The 27,256-nt window shown below is 38.5% G+C and overlaps 1 protein-coding gene and 1 pseudogene across 2 annotated transcripts in view; both read left to right on the plus strand.

Moving 5' to 3' along the window:
• The window catches only part of LOC110055812 (multidrug resistance-associated protein 1-like), a 28,441-nt gene extending 20,923 nt beyond the window's left edge, over nt 1-7,518 (plus strand). The window contains exons 21-28 of the mRNA XM_089295025.1: nt 1,572-1,771; nt 2,378-2,504; nt 3,076-3,177; nt 3,810-3,956; nt 4,318-4,476; nt 5,138-5,304; nt 5,730-5,924; nt 6,121-7,518. Of these exons, the coding sequence (XP_089151151.1) occupies nt 1,572-1,771; nt 2,378-2,504; nt 3,076-3,177; nt 3,810-3,956; nt 4,318-4,476; nt 5,138-5,304; nt 5,730-5,924; nt 6,121-6,229 (1,206 nt within the window). The 3' untranslated portion in view covers nt 6,230-7,518. The remainder of the gene's footprint in view (nt 1-1,571; nt 1,772-2,377; nt 2,505-3,075; nt 3,178-3,809; nt 3,957-4,317; nt 4,477-5,137; nt 5,305-5,729; nt 5,925-6,120) is intronic.
• Nucleotides 7,519-7,605: 87 nt separating this feature from the next.
• LOC110055815 (multidrug resistance-associated protein 1-like) overlaps nt 7,606-27,256 on the plus strand; it is a 28,889-nt pseudogene continuing 9,238 nt past the window's right edge. The window contains exons 1-27 of the transcript XR_016208744.1: nt 7,606-7,796; nt 7,900-8,321; nt 11,055-11,364; nt 11,924-12,002; nt 14,104-14,165; nt 15,157-15,288; nt 16,179-16,394; nt 16,644-16,827; nt 17,233-17,487; nt 17,894-17,959; nt 18,112-18,249; nt 18,918-19,058; nt 20,400-20,490; nt 21,000-21,072; nt 21,632-21,758; nt 22,328-22,421; nt 22,601-22,713; nt 22,905-22,995; nt 23,512-23,619; nt 23,946-23,999; nt 24,137-24,238; nt 24,799-24,900; nt 25,046-25,150; nt 25,272-25,388; nt 25,678-25,770; nt 26,377-26,595; nt 26,713-27,080. The product of XR_016208744.1 is annotated as a multidrug resistance-associated protein 1-like (transcript). The remainder of the gene's footprint in view (nt 7,797-7,899; nt 8,322-11,054; nt 11,365-11,923; nt 12,003-14,103; nt 14,166-15,156; nt 15,289-16,178; nt 16,395-16,643; nt 16,828-17,232; nt 17,488-17,893; nt 17,960-18,111; nt 18,250-18,917; nt 19,059-20,399; nt 20,491-20,999; nt 21,073-21,631; nt 21,759-22,327; nt 22,422-22,600; nt 22,714-22,904; nt 22,996-23,511; nt 23,620-23,945; nt 24,000-24,136; nt 24,239-24,798; nt 24,901-25,045; nt 25,151-25,271; nt 25,389-25,677; nt 25,771-26,376; nt 26,596-26,712; nt 27,081-27,256) is intronic.

Genomic DNA, 27,256 nt, shown 5'->3' on the forward strand with positions numbered 1-27,256 from the left:
ACTTGAAATTTAGCTACAAACACTTATTTCAGCAATTTATACTGATAAGAATTTTTGGAATAAGGAAAGATCTTACTAAAATTTTTAGGCGTGATTTAATCGTTCTCTCCGGCAAACATCAAGCGTAATTTTCACTGATCCCAGATCGACTGTTCTAGCATAAAGCAAGCTAAGATCGATAGAAATGCGACTGAAACAATTATGTCGGGGAGAATAATTTTAATGTTCTTTATTCTCGTTTATCTATCGTGAGTACAGTACGCTTCTTCGTGTTTCATCTAGTTAGAAATGCTATAACCAACATTTGTCCGCATTTGTGCACCGCGCCTAATGCGACTCTTCGTTCGCGATCGCTCTATTATGTTTACTTTTTGTAGAATGTCTGTTTTCTAATTTCCTTCTCCCAAAATAGTAAAAAAAAATCTGCAATTAAAACACAGGAAACAGGTTTGGCTTGCAGTAAGATCAGGTTTGCGTGACAGAAACCCATTTTGATGTTCATACAAAGAAACCTTTTCGAAAACGAGTGGCGAGTGAGCGGCGTTTACATGACAGTGTTTATCTATTCATTAATTTTTTTTTTAATTTTTCCCGCCGTTTGTTGGTTTTGAAAAACAATAAAGTAGAACTTCACAGTTACATAGCGCTTCCATGCTAACGGCTTCAAACTGTAAAAAAAAAAACAACAACAACAACAACAATTATATTTACGTGGGTTCCGCTAGCGGGCAGCTTCTCGCCTTGTTTCTCTCCAATTCCTCCTTTAGTTCCTCAACGAGCCACTCTATTCTTGCTCGTGAGAGCCGAAATCGTTCAATGACTTCCCAGTCAGCCATATCGGCTAGAAAGGAGCGTCTTCGAAACAAAAAAGTCCGCCCCCGGCCGCCATTTTGTTTGGTTTTGCAACATTTGTGACTCCCCGGTAACTTTACGGGAGATCAAGATCTCCCGTAAATTACCGGGCAAGTTATCGGAAAAATTAACGGGATCGAAAATAACGGGAGCTTCGAGAAACACCCAAAAAGTTTACGGGGACTTACCGGGTGACTTACCGGGCCCGATATTTTACCGGGTCTTTCGAGAAACAGGCCCCTGGAAAGCCATTTTTAGTTAATAGGTATTTAAAGACGGAGAGGTGTATACTCCTGAAACGTCTTGTATGAAGGGAACCTCTGTTCGTATTAAGAATATATGAATAAAACAGCTCTGTAGTTAAAAGGTTTGAGATTTTGCTACGGCTTTTCGGTTTCAAAAAACTCTTCGGGACCTTCGGGAAACGGGCCCCAGGCCTTGTCTCACGGGTTGGTGCTTTATTTAGGGTTGACCACATTGGGACTTTCCCCCTTGGGGAGAAAATTCCAAGAAAAATTGCTATGTCTATTTGAATAAGCACACGCTAGATTTTATCTACCTCATTACAAACGGTGCCTCGGGAACGCAGTATTCAGTAGCTTTTATTTCAAGCTTTCAATCTCCTCAGGAATGAATGGCATTGCTCAAAATCATTTGGTCATCTTTGTATAAAAAGTAAAGGGATTTCGAAAACTTACGGTTTATCTTTCAATTTACAGAGAGTATACGTAGCAACTTCTAGACAGCTGAAGAGAATCGAGTCAGTGAGTCGATCGCCAATCTTCAACAACTTCTTTGAGACAATCAACGGTGCGAGCACCATACGGGCATTTGGACAGCAACAACGCTTAATCCGGGACAATTACTACAGGGTTGACGAAAATCACGTGGCATTTTATCCGGGAACCTCAGCTAACAGGTGCGTAAACACGTTTTGCTCAGTCTGACAGAAACTTTCGTCAAATGTGACGTTATTTTTGCTATTTTGAGTACTAGGTAATGACGAAGCCAAGTGTAGTTAACTATTGATTTTTTTTGCATGAAGTTTGAAAGTTTAAACAAATTTGAAAACGCTGAAAATGCATGTAAAATAAGTCATTAACTGAACGTAGAAACATTGAGATTAAGTGGAAAATCTTTGAGGCAAGTCGTTTCAGGCCCGGTCCACACAACGTAGGCAGAATATGAAAACGTAGGTTTCTCGCTAAAACGCCGTCTACGCTACACCAGAGGAATTTGAAAACGCACTAATCACCGATCATTTTGGATTTGTGCTTGCGGTAAACTCGTCAGTAAAATCATATGATTATCGCGACGCCATCGTTTTCGAAAAGCTTTTTCGTCCACACGAAAACAAAAAGACGGCGTTTTCAAATTCCTCGTGTTTGAAGAGCGTTTTCGATTAGTGTGGACGGTAGGGCCAACCGTAGAAATAAAGCTGCGGTTTCAAATTTCTCCGGCGTAGTGAGGACACTGCCTCAATATCTGCATGTATAGGCAGTTGCAGTTTATTTTGTTTCCACAGGTGGCTTGCTCTTCGTTTGGAGTTTGTTGGCAACCTTATTATTCTTTTTGCCGCGTTATTCGCTGTAATAAGCCGTGAGTCCATAGAGAGTGGTCTGGTAGGATTGTCAATCAGCTACGCCTTGCAGGTTTGTGTTCTCCTTGGCATCGCAAATAGCGTACGTTGCTTTGTGTAATGAATGATACTGTGGAGCTGAAGAAGTAAAATGTTTTAATCACCAGATGTAACGAGCGAACTTGTGGTTTACATTTTAAAGACAATTTTAGAACTGTTTTTTTTTTTTTTTTTTTTTTTTTTTTTTTTCGCGTGAATGAAGCACTCGGGTTTAACGTTCATGCATTGTGGATTTGTTTTTGTTCCAACAACAGACTTGCACGTGGATATAACGGAATTTATTCATTCCTTGATAATGGCGTCATGAGGTCGCCGAAACGTTGGGAAATTATCTTGTTACTTTTTACTGGCTTATGTATTTCAAAAGCATCATTAATAAATCAAACATTTGATCGAAAATTGTAAAGCATTTTGTTTGTTCAAACATGTGTGATACCATTTGGTCATTTAGTGCAACGCCAACATGTTTAGTTACCAAACAATGTTGGATCACCAAACGTTTCCTGTTTGGACGGGGCTTTAGATCTTAGTTCTAGAGATTTAAAAAAGCCGCGCCCTTAATTTTAATTTGTTTTCATTTTAAGATCACAAATACTCTGAACTGGATGGTAAGGATGAGTAGCGAGCTGGAGACAAACATTGTATCAGTGGAACGAGTGAAGGAATATTCCGAAGCGCCCACTGAGGTAAAATAAAACTTATAGCGAATTGCTCTGCAGTGTAGCCTACGAGAAATAACAAAACTCCAATTAAATTTCTAAATCGGAGTTCGATAGATGTGTAGCTGCTTCTAAAATGCTGCTTCAGTGCTCAAGTGTTTTGAATTAGCGCTACGTTGCTCTTTGGGGGTGTGGCGTTAATTCCAAGGCGGTGCTTTTTTGTACGGTAATTTAGCATACAACTGTAACAGTAACTTTATGTAGTTACGTCGGTGCTCTGTCTAGCACTTTATTTATGGTTATGCAAAGCTCTGTTCCATGAAGTGTTATGAAGGAGTGTATCTTCCAACCAACCATCAGTAATGCAACTCAACTATCGGCAGTGTCCCTTTAAGTGCTAATCACAATCTCGTATCATCTGACTTTGACTCTATTTTTAGGGTTACTGTCAGTTATCACGTACTATTCCACTATTCCCTGCAGTTATGTTTGTTTGTTTGTTGTTGTTGATTTTGATGTTGTTTTTCTGTTCTGCTGTTGTTATTGTCGTTGTTATTAGTTTGTTGGCAACGCCGCGATAGACAGTTTAAAGTTATGAAGATGTGAATCTAAACTAACTTACTTAACTTACATTCAGTTTCTTTTCTATTTCCTTCAAGGCTGAGTGGATTATTCCAGATAATCGCCCCCCAGATGAGTGGCCTGATGCAGGGAACATTGTGATAGAAGATTTTGACTTGAAATACAGAGAAGGGTTGCCACTTGTACTGAAACAGATCAACTGTGATATTAAACCAGGAGAAAAGGTGCTCAACAATAGACTAATTGATTTCTTATGCCTTTGAGAGCCGTTTCGTTTCGTCAGTGTCGAAAAGTAACTTGTTTTGCATATCAACCATGCTTCATGATTGGCTTAAAAATAACTCGCGCCACTTTTCCATCCAATCAGAAGTGAATCCAAAGCCAATTGCGATTCGCTCGCACTTCTTTTCCCACGCTTTTCGTTGCATGTGTATCCAGCCTTCCGGCCTCAGGAATAACAGTCTATTACTGAGGAGATTTTAGTCCGGTTATTTTGCGTTGAAATTCATTTGAAAGCGAACTCAAAGGCCGATAATATTTCATCTTGTAACTGTTTTTATTTGTTGTATTGTCGTTTTGATTTAGATTGGTATTGTGGGTCGCACAGGAGCTGGCAAGTCAACGCTCACCTTAGCTTTGTTCCGTATTCTTGAGAGAGCTGGTGGACGAATCATGGTCGATGGTGTTGATATCGCTAAGATTGGACTTCAGGATCTGCGATCACGGCTCACAATCATCCCTCAGGTAGGAGAGAAAACGTACATAGGTGCGTATAGCCAGTATAGCCAAAGCTGAACTTTCTTTTTGTTTTTGTTTATGGTTTTAATTTGGTTGCTCGCTCTCGCCTGTAGTCTTGACTCATACACAGCTAGTTTATTAATCACAGAAAATATGAGGAACTTATGGCGTAGATAGCTCTTTTACTTCATGTTAGCCGTGTTCTGTATTTGTTCGAGAGCCCAAGGGGTAATAGTTATTGATGGTGTTGATATCGCTAAACTGCGTCTCCAGTAGTAACTAAGTTTATCTGAAGTAAGTGTCATTATCATGACTTTGTATCACAAAGTAATGCACTTATTGTGACGAAGTAATTTCAACTGATTAGCAAGCACGTATATTCGTGTTTACGTATTCTCTTCTATTTCGTATGGAGAGAGAGAGTTTATAAAGCCCCGACACTAATATTGAGATGTTGGACTGTGTTCACAACTTCACCGCACGAAGCTTTTCTCTATTCTTCTTATTCCATAACTCTTTGATTCCTTCCCTCACCGACCGAAAGCACAAATCCCATCTCTAGGTAAGCAAGAAACCTGGACTCGGATTTCGAGTTAATTTCTGTCATAACTGTCTTAAGAGGGTCTTGCAGCAGTTTTATTTAGTTTTCATGTGCTTGTTTTCGTAGGATCCAGTAATATTCAGCGGCAATCTCCGTCTCAACCTTGATCCTTTTGAAAGCCACACGGATGAAGAACTGTGGAAAATCCTCGAATTGAGTCATTTGAAGAACTTCGTGTCAGGTTTAGAAGAAGGACTTCTGTATCCTATTAGCGAAGAAGGAGGGAACCTTAGGTACGTTTAACCTAAAACGCTATGGTTTTTTGTTATTGCTATTGTTTTTCTTTTTTTCCTCAGTTTGAAATGCCATTGTAAAATGGCGCTTTAGTATCTTTAACGCCTACTCTAAGATTACCCGATTTTTTTCTTTTTTTTTTTTTTTTTGATCAGCATTTGGAGAATTATAGCCAAATGTAGTTCCTTTAAACACGATTGTGTCTACCAAACCACGAATTTTTTTACTTCTCGCGAAATTTGACTCGTCCATTTTCGCGACTTTTAAAGTTGGAGTTTTAGCTTCCCATTCTATGAATGCACAGAAAACGAAGCAGTCGATCGGCATTACTGCGAAAAATTATAGAATTCATTGATTTTGATCAGACTGGCTGAACACCAAAGCGTGTTTAATACCATACTATCGTTTTACTTCCCCTCCACAGTGTTGGTCAGCGGCAGTTGGTGTGTTTAGCGCGTGCGCTGCTCCGTAAAAGTAAGGTCCTGGTTCTCGATGAAGCCACGGCCGCGGTGGACCTGGAAACTGATGAACTCATTCAACAGACAATTCGTCGTGAGTTCTCTGACCGCACAGTATTCACCATTGCGCATAGGCTCAACACCATCATGGACTATACCAGGTTTGTATTTGAACTGACCTCGACAGTTCAACATTTTTGCGTGTGTGTTGTTTGTTTTTGTTGGTTGTTTATTTTGTTAACTGGTACAAGTGGAATGAAGCTTACGCCAATTTTTGAGAGCGCGTGTTCTATGCCCTTGGCTTGGTGTCATAAGCAAAGCTTTCCTGATGTAGTGTTGACTTGGTCATTTTTTTAGGATCATGGTTTTGGACAAAGGTTTCGTGGTGGAGTTCGACAGTCCTGAAAATCTGTTGGCTCAGCGAGGGATATTCTACAGCATGGCTCAAGACGCTGGATTAGCTTAATTCTTTTATTTTGATCCATCTATTCCTGTATTATTAGGGCTGTTTTAGTACTAGGTTTGAACTGAAACCAATTAGGGATGCAATTAGGGTGCCCGCAAATACTGCAATAATAGGCTAGTTAGAAATCGAAACAACACATTTGGTTTTTCTTTAGTATCTGATTCTATCACAGTACATCTCTTGATTTTATCAGTAGAGCACTTTCAGCAAGTTTAGCAAACTGATCCCAATTACCCTTTATCCTGAAATGTCAACCGTTGAGTAAACATCGAGGAAACCTTTGTCATTTAAGCCCAAAACTCGTCGAGAAGTTCCTTTGTTTCAAGAAGAGGATGATTGATTTCTATACTGCTAGATCCACTTACAAGCAAGGTCGATCATAATTCGGCCATTTGGCCAATCCAAGTAGTTCGTAGTTTACGTACATACGAGGGAGGCGAAGCGACTGTTCGTATTTGAGCATGCTTGGGGTAACTTCTTGATGTTTTTGGACAAGAGAAACTACTCGTATGGTGCCCCTCGACACCCAGGAGTATAGTTGGGTACTAGCGATCTTTTAGCCCAAGGGCAACCTCGTAAAATGCTCTGAGGACGCACGTGTGGGGGGAGGGGGCACCTGTAATGGACCAGCTTTCCTCCGAGAATGGAAGAAGGGAGGGGTAGTTTGGGGTCCTTTGGGGGGATGTGACAATACCAAAGTCGCTAATCATGCAACGGTACCGGAGTAAGTACTGGCTCAGTAGGTCGGTTTGTCCCAGTTCACTTGCATGTTCTATCATGCACTCGTTTGTTACCTATCCAAGACTGTGAAGTATGATATCATTTTGAACAAGTTATTCATATCGGTTCATGTCGTATTTAATTGGTATGATAAAATAACTATTGCAGTCTAGGGGAAATAGTGAAAGGTTGTATAGTTTGGTTAAAATTACCGGAGAAACGTACTATAGCACTTGCAAGATAACTTAGCACGAACATTTTAAACAGTAAAACTCACTTTGCACAGCTAAAATAAATACAACACACTTTTTACCTGCAAGAGTTTGTAAAGTATTTAATGTCATTTCCTTATGACACTTACTTTATTTTATATCGGTACACCTAAGTTCTTAATACTAATTGTAGCCTAGAAAAAGAATTGTGAAGTTTTGTATAGTTTAGTTAGAAACGCGGGGGAACATATTATAGCACTTATAAGGTATAAGCACTAAACACTGTTAGGGTTATTTACTCAATAGGCCAAGACTATTGTTTCTACAGTGCAATAAAAAAAAAATCACGGAGCCAAATTTGTACTGAATTGATTTGTTTTTCTTCTGCGCTCTTTCAGGTGACAAATGGGATGAACTTTTTTATATATTATTTCTATTTATATTATATTTCTATTTATTTTTTATATTGAAAGCTGTGGATAATTGAGAAAGCCCAAACAACCAGTTGAAGTTACTTACGACCTGCAAGTAATACTAACACAAGCATAGCAAGTTTGCATGAAAAAGGTGCAAGCCATTGTTTTGGCCTGTTCATTGTGTATGAGGCCTTTGGGAGTCCATTCGGAAGACACAAGGTACATGTACAAATCAATTATCGCGCGCATTACTAGGCGAAGTAGAGGTACATTTGAGCAACGAACTGTACATGATTTTTATTTTGGATCCTCGATGTTGCAGGTCAAAACAGACTACACTGAAGGGGAAATACTTAGAATCAAGCGAAAAAATGCACTTAACAAGTTATTAGGACGGTGTCTTGTAAATCCAACGACATTCACCATGACACCATGACATTCACCTATTCAAGTGTGGATAATGAAAGCAACTAATTTGCGTGAAGCTACTTAAACTCATTAACAAGTCTGTTTCACGTATATGCGAAGCAATTACTCTGTAAGAGAGTGCAAATAAGATATTGCAACATTTATTCAGAGTAAAGTTTGCTTGGGATAACAGAGTTAAAATAAAGACAAGTCAATACTGCGATTTGCCGAGCCAGGCCCTAAACCACCTGTCCTGAGTGATGGCACATGTGTATTATGGTCTCCAAACCAAGAACATCTTGACAAAAGAAACGATCGACGTGTATAACATTACAGGTAAGGTGAATGAGCAACGTTTGTTTAAGACAGGTATGCAAGACCATAATCTGCCGATGTGACTTGTTTGTGAGAAGGTTTTGTCAGCAGAGATATTCCAGTCCATTCAAACCTATTTCCCAGTTTTGGTGTTGCATTGGTCTCCATGTCTTAAACGAAGAGGCACGACAAGACGGGATTCGGTTACGAAAGAGTGCAATCTTTTTGGAAATAACATTAAAAACAAAAATAGCAGTCGATTTGCAGCTGGTATTCATTGTTCATTCTTTTGTTCGATTGCTCGCATGCTTACTCTTGTTGCATATGTCAAAGTCCACTTTTCTTAGGGTCGCATGTCATTATAATTATCCCTAATTTTATTCAAGCAAATGCATTTCATATTCAAGCCTAGTACAATCCCGCAGTTCAATTATACACGCGCTGTAGTTTCCGAAAACTTGGCTTGTCAGTTCAATGTTTGTTATCAGATACACGTGGGTAATTTCAGTCAATGTCGTAAGACCGGTCAGACTGGCCGATACATAGATATGCCAAAAATAAAGTTATGCTCAGACCATGGGTTAATTTACTATATTAGCGATATTATTGACTGATGTAAGTGAAGTGTTCTGAGCACAAAACTTGGTAGCTCATTTTCCTGGAGTGTCCGACGAATGAGTCGTTTAACAAAACGATAGGTTTTGTGCTCAAAATGATATTCGGTGTCGTTTCAGGACGAAAGCTATAAATAAATGTTGTTAGTCTAGAAACAAGTATGTTGTTTATACCTCAAATACTTGTTAACCCAGTCTAGTTAATCGAATTCTCATCGTAGTTCGAGCATGTAATGTGGTGACACGTGACCTAGCTAACAACACGTACGCAGGCAAAGCTATACTATGTGTATACTTAGTTGTAAGTCCAAGCCCAACGAGAAATAAAAGGGTTAAAACTATCAGTTTATCAACAAAATTATCCTTAACTGGTATGGTACAGTATAAGCACCTAGGGCACAGATGTGAAAGAAACTGCAATCACCGATAAACTACGGCGCTGGTTTTGCAATATTTTTTATCATCCAAATTACCATCATAAAGAACTTCGCTTAGTTTCTCTAGGTGGAGGAGAAACAGACACTGTTGGAATCACAATACTGAAATATGGAGAGCTGGTATACGTGATAATTCATGCAAACAATATCTTCCATCAAAACAAAAAAGGAATAAATAAAAGAAGCTGAGGGCAGCTACTTCTGAAATTGCTCTCGGTGCCATATGTAGCTATTGTGGGATGCTTAGAGGGAAAATACATACTAATTTGCCCCCCGAACATCCCGCAATGTCTCTAGAATCAATAGTAATCAAAATGGCCGCGCTATCGGTAAAAAATGTCTATTTAATGTTAATATGATATGGCACGTGATTGTGATCGCGCCAAATTGAAGAAGTAGCAATACAAGAAATGGGAATAAGCAAAACGAGTGAATTTATCCCGAGTAAAAGAAGGAGAACAAATGACCAAGTTGGAAAAAAGTTGGACAAAGTTGTTTACAGCAATATATCTACAATACGCATCAACTACCCCAAAGGGACCAAGGGTAATACGTATATGTCGGAACTTTGAAGTCCACAAACCTAACATAGAACACTATGGAATTTGGCATTGTTTTACCAAACTTCCTTTCTGACCCGCAACGATAATTATATAAGCAAATCACTGACCCAAGTAACCAAACGGTCAACTTAAATCTTCAAGAGCATCATTGTTATGGAAAAAAAAAACCTGTTTTTGCCTACATCCATTATAAATTTTGGTTCGTGATTTTTTTGATGATTTCTCATCTTTGGTGAAAACTGCGGCGTGTTTAAGCGTTTCAATTGTTGTTGTGATAGTCCATTGCCGACGTGAACAATTTCTACTTATACTGCATTATATATCCAGATGAGGTTTCAGGTCTATGTTATTGCCAGCTTGTAGTAAGTATGATGTTAAGCTTTACGTAATATTTGAATGTTGTAAATTATGGTCTTTCTTATTCATGTCGAAATTTCAAATCGTGTGCAAGAATTAACTAATCCGTGTTTTAAACACACCCACCGACAAATTTCTCTGCAATTTCTCATCCTTAAATGTTCGAATGGGTCATATTTTCATGCTATCAATATATTTGTAACCAGGGCAGTGGCCAGATGTCTTTGGTCATCTTCGACTACGAAGGACGAACAACAACAACAACATATTTGTAACCAAGGCCCCATCCACACGTATCCAGATATTTTTGGATCCGCAACTTTTTCTTTCCGGATTCAAAAATTTCCGTCCACACGTAGCGTATTCAAATCGAATTCGCCTGTCCACACGCATCCGATGGTATCCAGATTCACTCTAGAGAAACTAGGCCTACACGCTGTGCCGCCATATTGGTTTACTATTCGGTAAGAGACTGCACACGATTTTGCTAGGTGGTCGGATTCGAAAATAACCGGATTCACCGTCCGCAAGGCATCGGAGTCGTTGCAGATCTATTTTTTTTTTTTTTTTTTCCCACTCTGGAGAGCGGAGTCAAGAATAACCGGATTCGCTGCCGAATTCGCCGGATGCGTGTGGACGGAAGCCGTATCCAGAAAGAAAAAGTTACGGATTCAAAAATATCCGGATACATATGGACGGGGCGTAAAGGTGTATACTTTTTACAACTTGAATGAAATTTTTCAAGTTACTGAAAAGTATTTCCAAATTTCTTTCTTTCTGTAGGTCACCACCACTAGCCTGGACCCAGTTCGACTCGGCGAAGAATGTCGGAAGATCAGAAACTTACATCGTGTAATATACAAGAAGACGAGGCAAACTTGGGTCATGAAAATCTTGCACAAGAAATCGGAGATGTTAACTCAGTAGAGGAGCACAATGGGAAGGAGCCGCCAGTACCTGAATTGAAACAGGAGGAAATTGAAGGCGACATTTTGGAAAATGAAGATGAACAAAATTCCGAAAAATGGTGGAATTATGTCCAGACACTCGTCAAAAACGAAGAGAATGATAATTATGGGAATTTACCCGCCAGGTATTGTGCATCTCTTTGTTTCTCTCTGGAACCTTGCATTGAAGGAGGCTAAGGAAAGACAACATAACGAGAAGAAAATTTAACAGGTTGTATTGAATAGCTAGCTGAAACAATCTTTACCTTTCACATCAAATGACAAAACGTTTTTCATTGGCGAGTTTAAAAATCGAAACATACAAAATTTGCGCATGAGTTACTGCTCTGCCATGCGCAGATCATGATCGCAGAGACCATGATCTGAGAGAATTCATTTCCCTGCTCCATAATAATCTTTTAAAATCTATTTTAAGCTTCGTGTCTCGCAGTGAAAGTTAATTTTAGGCTCGGTCGCATGATCGCAAAGCCAATGCCCAATTGTAATCGGGTCGCGTCCATTAAGAGACCATGATGCCTCTTGCAGATGGTTAGCAGTGACTGTTGTACGGGTAGGTTGAAGATCTTCCGTGGGTTCTTCGGACCTGTGGCTACCACCACGTCATCAGCCGACGGACATTATCGAATTAACTTGACAAACTCTCAAAACTTGATTGAACGATCTTTCTTTCAATACATTTTCTAGTGAACAAGGACTGTCTAAGAAGAGAAAAAAGTCACCCTACGCCAAACTTGAATCAGAGAGTAAAGACACCGAAAAAAGGGTAAGGTTTGCCCAGATTAATGTATGCTCTTCGTTTCCTCTATTTTTAAGGTGATTCCACTGAACTGCATTGGGCGTCCTTTCTGCGTATAATTTCTCGTTTCAATTAGTGCGTGAGAGCGCGTGCACATAAACAGGATTTTAAAAGAGATTTCCTTTAAGGTTGCTGAACACAGCTTTTGATACCTGTGTTCATTCACCTTTTTCTCTAAAACCCTTGATCCCTCGGTCGCCAAAACTGGCAGCAAGCAAGTTAACAACACAAAATTTGGTTTTTGATGGTTAAGCTGACGTATGTGTCGTTGCCATGGCAACATGAATAAATATAAACAGGCCTTTAAAATCGGTTTTGTTTATTTATAGAAAATCTAGTCATTAGATTTTCTTTATAATTTGCATGCAACAAGATTGTAACGATTCTCACAAGTTAACACCATTTTGCTAATAATTTAACAGAGAGATCTTTAATCATCCCTCGTTGAAGGCTTACTGGAATATGTACAATTTCCTTTGTTAAAGTTCAATTATTTTCAATACTCCAGTTACTTATTTCCGTAAGTATTTTCGTGCCAAATTTCGTGAAATTCTAATGAGTGGTTTTCGAGTAATAGGCGTATTTCCGAGAGTGCAATTTTCATTCAATCGCAACTTTTTGACTTACTACGCATGCACTGCATTTAACTGGGTTCTTTCGGTAACAAAGAAAAAGCTGAGAATTGCTGGGTTCTTTGCATCGTTACCTTTTCTAACATATCTTTGTAATAAAAGACTAAAGCCATCAATACACTGGGTTCAATTATAGAGAAAAATAACGCAGATATTGCGGGTGTTGAGTAAATAAAATGATCACTGTATTGACGGCATGTTTGTTTTTTGCAATCCTTGTGCGCGCGCTGAATTGCATCAGCAAAAGCGCGCGCGAAAACTGTGTTCGGTCACCTTGAGGTGGCTCCTTAGTTTTACGATCGCACGCGCGCTGAGGACGAAAGCTCAAGTAATCTGCGCGCGCTCGAAGGAAAACGTCAGTGTTTTTCGATATTTTATTACGTCAACATGAGCGCAACAAGCAAAACTGACAGTGAATTTTCTCGCGTTTCCTTCGGTGAAATTTCGTAAAACTTGACAGATTGGTAGAAAATATTTTACTTTAGTCGGAGCTCGTTTTTCAGCGAAATCTATAAGACCAGTTTTTTCCGCAGCGGTAAAAGACGTAAATTTGCCAAAATCGAAAACCCTGCCTTTACAAACCCTACTTTTTTCGTGTTTAAAATTCGTGTCCCGCAGGAAGCGATATGCTGTGAAAATTTTGGAAGATTTCACCGAAGGAAATTTAAGAAAATCGTAAGTAAAGCCATAAAAAAGTAAAAAACATATTTTTGGGGGCATTTCTAATTCAAGACTAAAACCAATAGTTTTAACAGAGATGATAGTAAAACACTATTTAATCATTGTTTATTACTTGTAATTAGTTTGAGAGGACTGGGTGTAAATACGAATGCAAAACCGGCATTCTAAACGTAACACTTGCGCGCGCAACGCGATAAATGATGACCCTATAGAGCCACCTTAAGTTAAGCTCGATAGAGAAAACAAAAATCTTTTTCTCCTAAACAAGGACAGTGACCCCCACTTTATAATGCGTAAATTGAAATCACAATTTACATCGCGATTTAAAGAAAAGTAACAAATTCCGCTTTGAGTTTTTTCTTTTTATTTGAGTGCTATAAAGAACATCTCTTTAGGAAATTACTGGCATCTGCGATGCAGCGAATTTTTTAAATTTGTTTCATAACCTTTATTTCTTTTAGATTGAAATAGTTTATAAGGTAAGACCACATTTAAAGTAATAAATATATATTTTTTCTAAAATTATAATTCCTCTTACGGAAAAAGGAAAATTTCGCAGGTCGAATGGTTACTTAAACGGCCATCCATATTGTTCAAAAAGAGCATGGTAACTTCCATCTTTTAGTCATTTTTGTAATATGGATAACATGATTAACAAGTGGACGAAATTTGAGATGTTCTTTAACACTCCTTCGTTTTCCATGAAATAACGTTAAATCCATTTTTTTTTTGTTTCTTCTTTCTGATTTCCACAGGAGCCTTGCCCGGAAGAAAAAGCCAGTTTCCTCTCTCGACTAACGTTTTGGTGGCTGACAAGGTAATTAGGGTTTTTTATGGGTTGGGGGGGGGAGGGGGGGGAGTTGGGGGTTTTTTGTTTGCTTTCTGGTGTTTATATCCTCAAAACCTTACGTTAGATATTCATCTAACGTAATGCCAAAACATCGAACCTGGCAGATGGGTATAATATTCTCGCACCGATATCTTTTCTGACTTCTGTAGATAACCACCTGGTGAAATCCACCCGAACGTCAAATGAGTAATGAAAATAGCTTAATCTCTGTGAAGTGCAGAGTTTTGTAATCTTTTTTTTATTATTATTTTATTTTATTTATTCTACTTTTGTTATTTCTTTTTTTAAAGTGTTTTGTTGTGGAAATTTAGTCGAAATGAAAGAATATCATCTCGTTTATCAAAGCCAAGAGCTCCCAAAATATTCTTTTGAATATTAATCGAAACAGTCGACCTTAAGAATTTCTAATTTACGCTTTCGCCGTTCACTTATTGCAAAGCATGCGGTTGCATCTGAAAATGCTTTTCTCTTGAATTGCTCATACACAGATTTCTCGGACTTCAAATGATGCCTGATCACGGGATCAGGGGATCATTTACGAGAAGCCAAGATCCTGAATTCGAGATTAAACAGATCCAACCAGTCGCTATAGCTTCTATCCTATCTGACGTATGTAACTGGTAAAGTTAAAAGGGGATACAAAAGGAGGCATTTACTGTAATTTGTTGTTGTTGTTTTCTGACTGCTCCATGGCTACATCATTTTTCAAACAAGTCCATATGGAAGTCTTTATATCCAAATTTCAAATCTGTACCAGAACTTCAGATCAGAACTTGTACTGAGGCCTCTCTCTACCAATTTCCATGTATTGCTTTTTAGAGATTGTATTATTCAAATTGCTTAGCCGAACTCTTTTAGGGAAAAGATAAAAGGTGTTTAAGAGTCTCATCTGTATTTAAGTGAGAAGCAGTTTAATTGATGTATAAAGCTGATGTTGACTAATGCATGTTTCTTTTAGATTGATCATATCAGGGTACAAGAGGCCCATTGATGACAGCGATTTATGGGCCCTGAGTGAGCGTTTCCGGGTTTCGAATGTGGTACCCCGCCTAAAAGGGTCTTGGACCGAGGAACAAAGGAAACGTTTTCAGTAAGAACTTTGGATCTACATGTATAGCAGATCTATAGTGATCGACATTTCAAAAAACGTCGTATTGTGACGTCACATCCCTAAAAATATAAAAGCCCACATCTTCGCTCGTGATTAGAAAACCTGAACTGGAAAGATTTCAGGTGTTATTATACACAGAAATTGCACTGTAGGGCAGGCCCGGGTTGTACGAAAGGTATTTAACGCTGTCCACGGATAAATCACTATCCAGTGGATAGCATGGTTTGTTTTGTTATCACTTACCCACTGGATAGCGATTTATCCGGTGGATAGCGTTGTCCAGCCTTCAAACAACTGGGGCCAGGTTCACAAGTAAGATCGCACTTTTAACCTAATTGAATTATCGTTAGCTGTTTGTAAATGGCACTAGTGTAATGAAAATAAGAAAACAAAAATGTCGACCACGAATCTCACCAAGGTTATATTTTTACGCACCCTATGCTGTTTCCATGTTTAGTGGCTCAGAAGGAATTTATGAAATCATTGTTTTCTCACTAGCTAATACTCGCCTACAGCCATTTTAATCGCTAAACTAAGTGACTAAATTGATATAATGCTAAATTATTGAAATAATTTTCCTATTGATTTTATATGTTTAGTCCATAGGCTAAAGCTATAGCTGTTTATCATGCAGTTTCGTTTATTATCATAGTTGGTACACGTAGCTTCAAATGGTTGCGCCTAATCAGGAAAATTTTTACCACAGTGTACATTCCTGAGCCCGCGCCCCCCTCAAAAAACAAACAAAAACAAAAACAAACTGATGAACGAAAATCCAAACAAAAAAGACAAGAGAAATGGAACGAAGTTATAGTGGGAACAAGACTGCTTATTTAACTTGTTGGTAATTCCACGTTTATTTTCTTTAGTGTCGGAAAGCAAGTTGATCATTCAACGTTTAACAGAGCTATGGAGTCTGAAGAAGCTGACAAAGTCGAGTTTTCACAACCCCAGACAAACGTCCGCAAGAGAAAGCCAAGTCTGGTGCGAGCAATAGCCAAAGTATTTTGGCAGAATTTTGTTTTAGCAGCTGTCTTCAAACTCGCACACGATACAGTGCAGTTTGTACAACCACAACTACTGAAGTAAGTCTTATTAAGCGTGGATTTGTACTTAACCATACACAAAAAGAAATATGATGTATCCAATTTCGATAGTCTTGAAAACTGAAATTGAGATTCATTTTGGAAAGATTTGCGCGCCTCGTGTAAATCCAGTTAGGCCGCAGGGAATGCATTTCCAACTGCCAGAGACTATATAGAGCGTTGATTAGTGAACACGCATGAAAAATTCAACTCTCAATAAAGTGAAATCATTTTTTTTTAATTCTATAGTTTGCTGATCGAATACTTGGAGGACCGAAACAGTAAGCTTGCAGTATGGAAAGGATATATCTTCGCCGGAGCTATGTTTTTAACAGCGATTATACAGTCCTTTTTACTCCAGTATTACCTTCATCACTGTTATTTAGTGGGAATGAAGCTTAAAACGGCCTTGTTGGGGCTCATCTATGAGAAGGTAAATGAAGGAAAGCAGGTAGGCAGGAAAGAAGAAAGGAGGGAGGGAGAGAGGAAGGAAGTGAGGAGGCAACGGAGGGGGGAAGGAGCAAACGGAGGGAAGCAGGGAAGAAATGCAGGAGGGAGGGATAGAGGGATAGAAGGAAGGTAGGAAGGTAGGACGGACTTTTCGAAAAACGTCGCTTCCAGTATCGGTGCACTTAACCGAGTCAGATCTTTTACTTCCATGCACGCTGCTATTAAAATATACAAAGGTCTTATCGAGCCACATCTTGATTACGGCAGTGTTGTTTGGGATGGCTTGTCTCCACAGCTGAGTGAGAAACTTCAAAAACTACAAAAGAGAGGGAGGGGATAGTATACTCCCTGTTTTCTATTTTAAATGAAATGCTTTTGCTTTGCACAGGCCCTTGTTCTAAACAACGCTTCTCGAAGACAATCCACAGCGGGTGAAATGGTAAACTTGATGTCTATTGATACTCAGCGTATCGTGAATCTCGTCACATACATTAACATGCTGTGGTCTTCTCCGCTTCAAATTGTGATCGCCATCTACTTCCTTTCAGTTACCATGGGAATCTCGATTCTTGCGGGAGTCGGAGTGCTCGTGCTTTTGATACCCGTGAATCTTCTTGTCGCCCGGCAGGCGAGACGTCAACAGGTAGATATTGACCTGCCATTTATATGCAGGTATCAAACCAAATGTTTAAAAACTAAGCATTTGCCTTGAATACAAAAGTCTCTGTACGCGGAACTTGCCCCCATGCCCTCTTTATGAGCTGGTGCAAAGTTGCGTGTTTGACACCAAAGAAATTAATACATGTCAACACCTTTCTATTGTCCTTAACGTTTGATTTCTTATTTATCCTCTGTCTACTTTTAATCTGAATCAATTGTGTACAATGTTTTGTAACGTTGTTCCTATCGACTAAGTTATCACGGGACAAAAAAGTGTTTAAGAAATGCAGGGGCTCTAACATCTCCGAAACGCTCTGTACGACAATTTAATCCGTAAAAGTTTACTTAGCGCGGTGTTTGCTGGTTTTCTTTTTTTTTTTTTTTTTCAGCTGAAGCAAGTGTTGGAAAAACACTCTAGAATTGTTATAATGGATGAAATTCTGAGTGGAATAAAGGTATTGTAGAAACATACTTTCCCTCAGGTTGCCAACGTCAGTCACCAACAACAGTACTGTTCTAATTGTTACTTAAAAACGAAAGATACCAGAATCGATACTCTTAAATTAAAGCAAGTACTGCATTTTTTTTTTTTTTTTTCACGTTTCAGGTGCTGAAATTGTATGCGTGGGAAGAACCGTTTCTAAGTAAAATTATGAGAATAAGAAAAAATGAACTGAAGTATCTCAGAAATGCCTCGTGTTTTAACGCAATCATTGAATTCACATTCACTTGCGCCCCTTTCTTGGTAAGTCTCTCTGGTTTGTTTGTAGTTGTCGTTGTTGTTGTTTTTTTTAGTTATATATTTTATATTTATTTATTTTCGGTTTTTCTCTGATGAAGGGCTAACGCTCCAACGTCAGCTTGCTTTCCACTACGACAGTTAATTTAGCTTTCATTAAATTCAGGTTGATAGTCAACTAAGAAAAACAACAGCAACAACAAAGTGTTTCATTTACCCGCCGATGCTTTTAAATTTTAGCTAAGATTGATCGTTTTTCTCCATTTTCGGCTTAGCGATGCAAACTGCATTCTTCGAAAAAGTGAGCAGCAACTGAACACCTGTGAAACATCGTCAAACAACACTGACGGCATGTCCGAGCGCCTTTTGCTTCAGTTTCAAAACTAGGACAACTTTAAAACCATTCAAATCAAGATTGTGCTCATTGACAAGCTTTCAAACAGAGGCAAGAGACGAATCGTCAGTGGTGTTGGGTAGCAGCTCTTGCAAGGTTTGACACGAATAATTTAATAATGGCTGCTACTCTTCCGCGTCAATACCTGTTGTAGCGAAATTTGTGTTCCAGAACTCAAAACCAGCAGGTACATTTTTGTGGTCCCTACCCATGATGTATATCTGGCAATTGTATTTGTTAATATGCTTGCACTTGATTAATCGAAAAAAATACTTTGCAGGTTTCCTTCGCTACGTTTGGAGTATACGTTTTGACTAACAATGAGCTGACAGCTGCCAAAACGTTTGTTGCCATGTCTCTGTTTAACATTATAAGACTTCCCTTGACTCTTTTACCCCAATGTGTTGTGAGCTTTGTGCAGGTTAGTTTGTGGTTTCCATGCTCATTTATTTAAGGTAATTGCCTTGAAATAAAACTGCACATAGATTTTTGTTCAAACTTTGTCCAATAAATATTTATCATATGAGAACTTAAATTATAGAATAAAAAAGGGGGGGCATGCTCGTTAAGGAGCAGTGAGGCATTCAAAATGTCCCATTTTAGCGTCTTTTAATGCTCATTACAAGAACGTATTCAGGTTATTGTAAACTCTTTGTGAGCCCAGACTCATGAAAACACGCCTCAAACTACAGTCAATACTTGTGTCGGACACACAGAAACTTTTTAAGTTTGATTTTGACAGACAGTTGAATTTTTGTTACCATATTTGAATCAAATTGCTTGCCACGGCTATCAAACTGCAAAGTAGAAAAGACTACAGTGCAGCTGCTATTTTTCTTATTTATTCAATTTTCAAACATAGAAATCAGATCAGAAAAAAAAAATTGGGGTGCCCGAGTTCGTTAGTGAGCTATAGCCATTTTTCAACTGACAGAACTCAATATCAAGGCAAATCCGCCATGTTTTCAATGTGCGCGTGCACGAACGCGCGCTAATGACGCCATAAATTATGCGCAGTAAAGATGCGCAATGCAATACTGGGGAATGACCTTAAGAGCATTTAAGTGACTTTGAAGTGATAATGGTCTTGCCCCAAATTTAGAAAGAACAGATTGCATTGCGCACGGACGATTTATTCCCAATGGGCGACCATTTTTCTGGATATTCTTCCTTGCTCACTGCCCCAAAGCCCGTAACGTGAGATTGATCTCACTAAGTCTGTCACGGCCACCCTGCTCTCACTTTGTCACGACCATCCACAGTCACTTTGTACAATGAAAGTTAACTCCTCGGGTGATAACAATAGCAAGCGGACAAGATGCAAACTGATTGAGAGGGTCCCATCAAGCTAAAGGTTTTTCCCTCATGACTCCAGTTTATTGATTCACATGTTGCATTTCAAGAAACCTGTCAGAATGTGGTCAAAATCATTCCCATCGCGTTAAAAAGAAAAGCATAGAAAGCTAATCAAAACAAAAAAAGTGCGTCGGTGGAATATCTACCACTATATCCAATCCAGATAATTCTATATCAATAATTTTACTCTTCAGATTTCAAATGGCTAGTCAGTCCACGCTATTTTTATAAGCGTAAAAGTTTAGAACCACATAGAGAAATAATTGGAAACCTTTATGTGAAGAAAATTTAAGTTGTACTAAAACAATTGAAATTTTCGCCTTAGGTCTCATCAACTATCCCCTCATAGAAATCTTGAGCTCATAATGTAATTGCTAATTAGAGGTTATTTGGCTCTTTGTTGTAGTCGCTGGTCTCAGTTAGACGTATCACAGAGTTCTTGAATCTTGAAGAAGTAAATCCTGATAACATACAAAAGACTATGCCCACCGGGAGCAGTAAGTTATTTAAGTTGTTTTGAGGTGCCTGTATAGGTAATGGATTCCCCGTAACATCGTGCTGTGAACATGACAGCTAAGCCTTATTCAGCTTCATTCACTAACTAAACGAGAACCTAATCTTTTATATGATTACTCTCTTTTTGTGCGTTGGGGAGGGGGGGGGGGGGCGTGTGATAAGATGTCGAGGAGGCCTTCTTTGTATGATCTAGTTTCAACAAATAGCCTCCTGCCTCTTTGCTAGGCCTCGCATTGATATGCCGTCATGCTCATGACACATCATTCCATGCAATTATTCTGAAGTTAGAAGGACGTTCCTTACCATGAGAGCTTAATGTACCTCGCAACAAAAAATGAAACAAAATTTAACTGATCGCGTTTTTCTGAAATTGGAGTTTTCTCGAGGGGCCAAACTCTGCAATCATTTTAATTCAATTGTGTTTTCTGCTGTTATCTTCTTCGCATTACCTTTGGCAAAAATTCTAATAATGCGTGTATTTGTCTCAAAGACAGTGAATTAGCCATCCATGTGAAAAACGGATTGTTTAGCTGGGATAAGGACGAGCTGCCTGTCTTAGAAAAGTAAGTTTGTATGATATGTGCCAATTTACTTGAGCATTAATTCGATGCAGTTTGTGGAATGTAAATGTAATTTGACTTTTAGTAAAGCCTTGGTTAATAAGACCCCAATAACAGAAAAGTACCTGGCCCTATACCCACTTAGGGTTATGGTCAAAATCTAATCAGGAAAGTACGATTATTCCGAAATGTGACGTCAACACAACAAGGCGAAGATGTGGTATGTTGCCTATGAACAGAGAATTCAAACTGCTAAATTGAGTATTGCAATTTGCCAATTTTGAGGTTTTTCTGTCCGATTACTTTCCAAAGGGAAACTACAAGCATTAAGAAAAACTTATAACCATTACATTTGGTTTATTATCAAATCACAACTAAACTCCAACTAAATGACATGCCAGTTAAACAAGAGGGCTGGAATTTGTCTGTGCTTACTCTGTAAGAATGTTGAACACCTATACATTGTCGCAGTAAAATTGAGTTTTCACCTTACCGTTTTAGAGGGATCTGAGACAAGAGTAACCGGTCTTGAAAGCCCCAATCTTTTGCCGTTTTCTTTTAGCATCAGCTTAGACATTCCCGCTGGATCTCTTGTGGCTGTTGTTGGTCCCGTTGGAAGTGGAAAATCATCATTACTGTCTGCATTTCTGGGAGAAACAGAGAAACTTGAAGGGCTAGTGGCTGTCAAGGTACATTGTAAAACAAAGATTTTTAACTTCATTCAAACGGGTTGGGAGGGGGAACGGTGGAGAGTGTCCGCGCTGGCCGCCCGCTTATAAATTTTCGGTAGTTACCTAAAAGCTGCCATACTTCGCGACTTTAAAGTTATAAATTGAACAATAATTGATCAACACTAAAGGATATATAATCGAATGTACTACATACCCTTTAAGTTTCATTATCATGCTTAAATATTCTAAATATAGCTAGAGACTAGCCAAAGTAAAGTTAACTTGTAATGATCAGAATTTGTAAAGTTTAGATTTTAAGACAACTGGCATGGCATGGCATTTGTCATTTATTTTCGTGGGAAGTGTTTTGATGTCTGTTACTGAGACGCAAGAGGCATTAGGATTACCAGAGTATCACAACTGAAAGCATGACTTACAATTTGCAGGCCCGAGAAAAGTCAAGAAACCCAACCGATAATGCACGTTTTGTTGGTTTTGTGTAGTGATTGACTGAAATGAGAAAATGTTACCTTCGCAACCTGTTTTGAATAATCCTTTTGATATATACAACGAGTTTTGTATTTTAGGGTGCGGTGGCTTACGTGCCACAGCAAGCATGGATGCAGAATGCCACATTACGAGACATCTAGTTCAATATAGTCTATTGTCTATTGCACTTACGTAAGTATGAATTTGTTTTCAAACCTTGCAAGTATACTTCGTTTTACACCATTTTAGACCCTGCACAATAAGTAATTTTATCAGGCATTTTATTTGTTTAATATTAGTCTGTCTCCAATCACGGTAGTAGTACCAGTAGGTACTAGAACGATAAGTCACACTAATATTGATTGATTGATTGGTGGTTTTGTTTGTATTTCCCGTTAAGACGCGTGTCCTGGTAACTCATAACATTAGCTTTCTTCCACAAGTTGATAAAATCATCGTTTTTAAAGATGGAACAGTGTCTGAGGTAAGCGTTGGATGATTAAATTTCACTCTAGTTAAAATAAAATGTAGTTTCTAAGTATAATTATTTACCACGAAATCAGATCAAATGCATTAACTGTCGTTCGCACGTTGCCCATTAGACGCTACGGTTAATTCCACTTAGCATTTTTTTATCTCTCTCTCTCTTTTTTTTTTTTTCTTTTTTTTTTTCAGGAAGGATCATACTCTGAGCTCATGGCCAGGGAGGGAGAATTTGCAGATTATGTTATCACGTACACTGCCAAACAGCAGCAACAAGAACAAGGTCCGTCTGGTGTCTATCGATTTCACTTTAGCTATAAATTCCAACAAACAACAACAACAACAACAACAGCAACGACGACGACGACGACGAGAACTGGAGAGGACGTTAACAACTACAACAACAATAGCAACGGAAGACCACGACGACAACGACGGAGAGATTTATGATTCAGGTCGTTGGCGTTCGACTGAAAATTGAAAAGCGAATAAATAAGTAACTCACAAATACAAATCACCAAGATTCACAATCGTATGATCACTAACTTTAACACGGGTTGATAAAGTATGTCTTTTTTTTTTTTTTTGGATTTTCATTTATACTTAGGGGTGCATATTAATAACCTTGACATTCAGAAGTGTCTCTAATTTTGCCTTATACACAGGTATTATATAATAACCTGTATTTCATCTCGATGTTAAGTAGCAAGATTGCTAATATCTTCGAGAAATAAGGTAAATAAGGAATAATCAAAATAAGTCTATAGAGTGTTCGACTTGTTCAAACTTGTCTTCGTAGAGGAACGTCGAGCCAGAGGACATACATTCTTAGAGGGAATTCAGGAATCAGATAATGAAGAAACCACGGCGGAAAATGGCAACGAAACGTCGGATACGACGGGAAAAGGTAACAAAGATAGTACCATTGGTGACAAGGGCTTACTGAGAGCAATCAAACAAACAAACAAACAAACAAACAAACAAACAACTGATTTAATGATTAATTGAGTTCACTACCAAAAAAAGAAAAAAAAAAAGAAAGAATTACAGATTTCGTTCAGTAGACCTTTTCCTCATTCCACTTCAGTGCGTTCGAACAATGGCACCAAAGCGAGGTTGGGGTGGACATTTTCATACATCTTCTGTATTTTTGTCCACCCTGACCTCGACTTGGCGCCATTGTTTGTTGGAATGCGGGAAAGGTCTATACCAACCACAATAATTACATTACAGGGCCTGAAATGGAAATCACCGGAGATGATGAACATTTAAGTGTTAATTCCCAAGGTAAAAACTTTCGCTAATACTGCGCTAAATGACTAATTTAGCTCAGTACTAACAAAACGAATTAGAGATCTCGTTTAATGGAAAATGTATCAAATTTTTCTGGTTTTATTTTGGTATCCTTTTTTTTTTTGTCATAGGATATCGTCGCAGAAGTAGATCAAACACAATTTTGCCAAAAATTACAGATACTGAAATGGAAATTACTGAAGATGATAATGATTTAACTGTTAAATTCCAGGGTAAAATCTTTTGCTCATATTGCGCAAAATGACTAATTTACCTCAGTACAAAAAACAAAGTAGAGATTTTGTTTAATGGAGATTAAAATGAAATTATCAGGTTTTCTTTTATTTAGTGATAGCGTAGCTTCAGAGAGTTATAGCAGTTAGATGGGAAGAAATGCTCGGTCAGTCAGTCATTCAGTCAGTCAGTCGATGGGTCGTAAACATTTTTGTTGGTAATTTTGCTGACCACGGTATTTCGCGAGAGGTGGCGACATTTGTCTGACCATTGCCAACAAAATGGCTGCCAAAGCGATGAACTGATCCTTCGGGTTTGGAGTGGAACAAGTACTCACAAGTGAAAGACTATTTGGTAAATATCAAAGGTGGGTAATAATTCGATCCATCGATCGCTCTGACAGCGTTAAACTGAAACTGTACCAAAAACCATAAGCGAGGGTTTCACACTCGAGAAGTGTTTTCCTTCCGCGAATTATTTCAAATTTTGACACCGTCTCATTTTCTTTAAATTACATTTTTACTTCATGGCTTGAACATTTTTATTTTATTTGGTTTAGGGGATCCCCGCAGAAGTCGGTCAAGCACAATTCTACCAAAAATTATACAACCTGATATGGAAATTACCGAAGATGAGGAAGATTTAACTGTTAAATCCCATGGTAAAAACTTTCCCTCCTGGCTCATACTGCGCTAAATGACAATATAATGTAGTCCAGTACTCAAAAGCAAAACAGAAATTTCGTTTTATGTAAACTACAATAAAATTTTCAGGTTTTATTTTCGCATTATTGTTATTTGTTGTAGAGGATCGTCACAGGAGTAGATCAAACACAATTCTACCTAACATTACAGAGCCTGAAATGGGAAATAACGAAGAATATGAGGAATATTTAACTGTTAAATCCCAAGGTGAAAACTCTCACTCATACTGCGTTAAAAGCTTAATTTAGTTCTCAAATACGAAGTAGATATTTGTTTCAATACAAACAGGAATAATTTTCACGTTTTCTTCTCATTTTATTTGGTTTAGGTGATCGTCGCAGAAGTAGATCCAGCACAATTCTACCAAAAATTACTGAGTTTGAAATAGAAATTACCAAAGACGCAGAGGATGACGATTTTGAAGATTTAAATGTTAATTCTCAAGGTAAGATATCTTGCAAAGGCTGTGCCAATTTGGAGAAAGAGAAGCGAAAGCCATCAACTACCAAATATCAATCTGCAGTAAAGCTTTGCCAACCTCTTCGATTTGACTCAATTGCCTGATGACGTTCAGCAAGGTGGAGAACGAAACAGTCCGGAACACACTTTTACGGCGGACTGTTTATCATAAAATTGTCATATTAGTAAATGTCTTAGTCCAGATGGCGTAATATATCAATTAGTGAATGGAATTAAAGCATACTGCTTGTCTACTCTTGATATTCTCCTTTCAGGTAACCGGCGCACAAGCCAAACCACCTCTCTCGACGAGATCCAGGAATCAGAAGAAGAAAAAGGATCATCTCTTGAAATCAGTTCTGAAACAGGTGCAGGGTAATTTTGCCTCAATATTCAATAAAGTTAGTTAGTATTCCATCGAACTTTCACGGCCAGGGTAGTAACAGTGTTAGATTAACTTTTAGTTGGACGAATACTTAACGGACTTGCTAACATCGACGAAATTAAGTATTGCGAGTTTTAGACAGAGGAAGACTTCGAAACATAGGCCTAAATTACACGTTGTATTCAGCTCTCTATCTCGCACTTATTTCTTGATTTGACTAAGTAACAGTATGCCGTGGAAGAAACTTGTTTAGCTTTGCTATGTGCTAAGGCTTTGCCCGGATTTAAGGCGATGTCAGTGAGTTCTAAACTGCATTGGACGCGAATGAAAGGAAAATGAAATGATCTGAAGAAGTTTGAAAGCTTCCTTTGTGGTAATGTAATGTTTGAAATTTGGTAGGTTTTTTTGCACTAATTTTGCTTCCTAAAGCACGCAAGCGAGGAAATTTAACAGAACGACCTGAATTTATTCGAGGAAATACAAAACAAATAACGTCGTTGTTTTTGATGGAAGAATGTTCAAAAACTGGGATTAATTATCCCTTTTACATAAACGTTTTTTAAAAACGTTTCAATACATATCTTAACAGAAATCGATGGGACATCTGAAGCGAAACCAGAGAGTCGAAAACGCAAGCAAGCAATGTTCAGTAAGTTTACCTCTGTTCCTAATGTTAATCGAAAAGGCTCTGCACAGGAAAACCAGTTCCAAAACTCAGCTCACACTGGCCTAGTCAGGACGAGATCAACGACTCTACCAACAAGCTGGGGAGAGGACAACCAACTAACTACCGAGAGTTGGGCACCAGGTATTCATACATTTTTTTTTATCTTACTAAGGGATCTTTATTGATTGTTTCTTCAATTTGTCCAATCAAAATTTGAGATTTTTGACTTCTGAAATCTACCCCTCTATTTGTCTGCAGCATTCTCTGGACGATATCGATCACAGACGACATTGGAGTTCGCACCTCAAATCGAGGATGTTGCGTACGAACCGGGCATTTGGATGCCACAAAAGATCAGAGCAAATAGCCATTGTGAGCGAATTAGGAAAATCAGCAACATACGAGGAACATCGCCAAGGTACTCAAGAGTGAGCTCAGGAACGGTTCTCTCCACTATAAGCTGGCAAGAAGTTGAGAAAAATGAGGTCAGCAGGAGGAAACGAGCGGAGAGTCTTATGTCGACGATTACTTCTGATAGTGGAGATGTAGATTTTCTGTGCTCTTCTCAGCCTCAGGATAATTTAGCAGAAATGATGACATCTAAAGAGACCCCACAGTCTGGATCGGTAAGAGTCGTTCGAAACACAAACTTTTTTTATTAATGGAATTCTCCTTATGTTTTCTTTTTAATCACATGGAAGCATCAAAGACCCACTGAAATGTATTTATAACCGTCTTTCTTTAAATTATACTTACCTTATAATTGGTTGCAAGAGTACAAAGATTTAGACTCTTTTACCTT

The sequence above is a fragment of the Orbicella faveolata genome, unplaced genomic scaffold (genome assembly GCF_042242905.1).
Source record: "Orbicella faveolata isolate gen_17 unplaced genomic scaffold, um_ofav_v1 contig_25, whole genome shotgun sequence".
NCBI lineage: Eukaryota > Metazoa > Cnidaria > Anthozoa > Scleractinia > Merulinidae > Orbicella > Orbicella faveolata.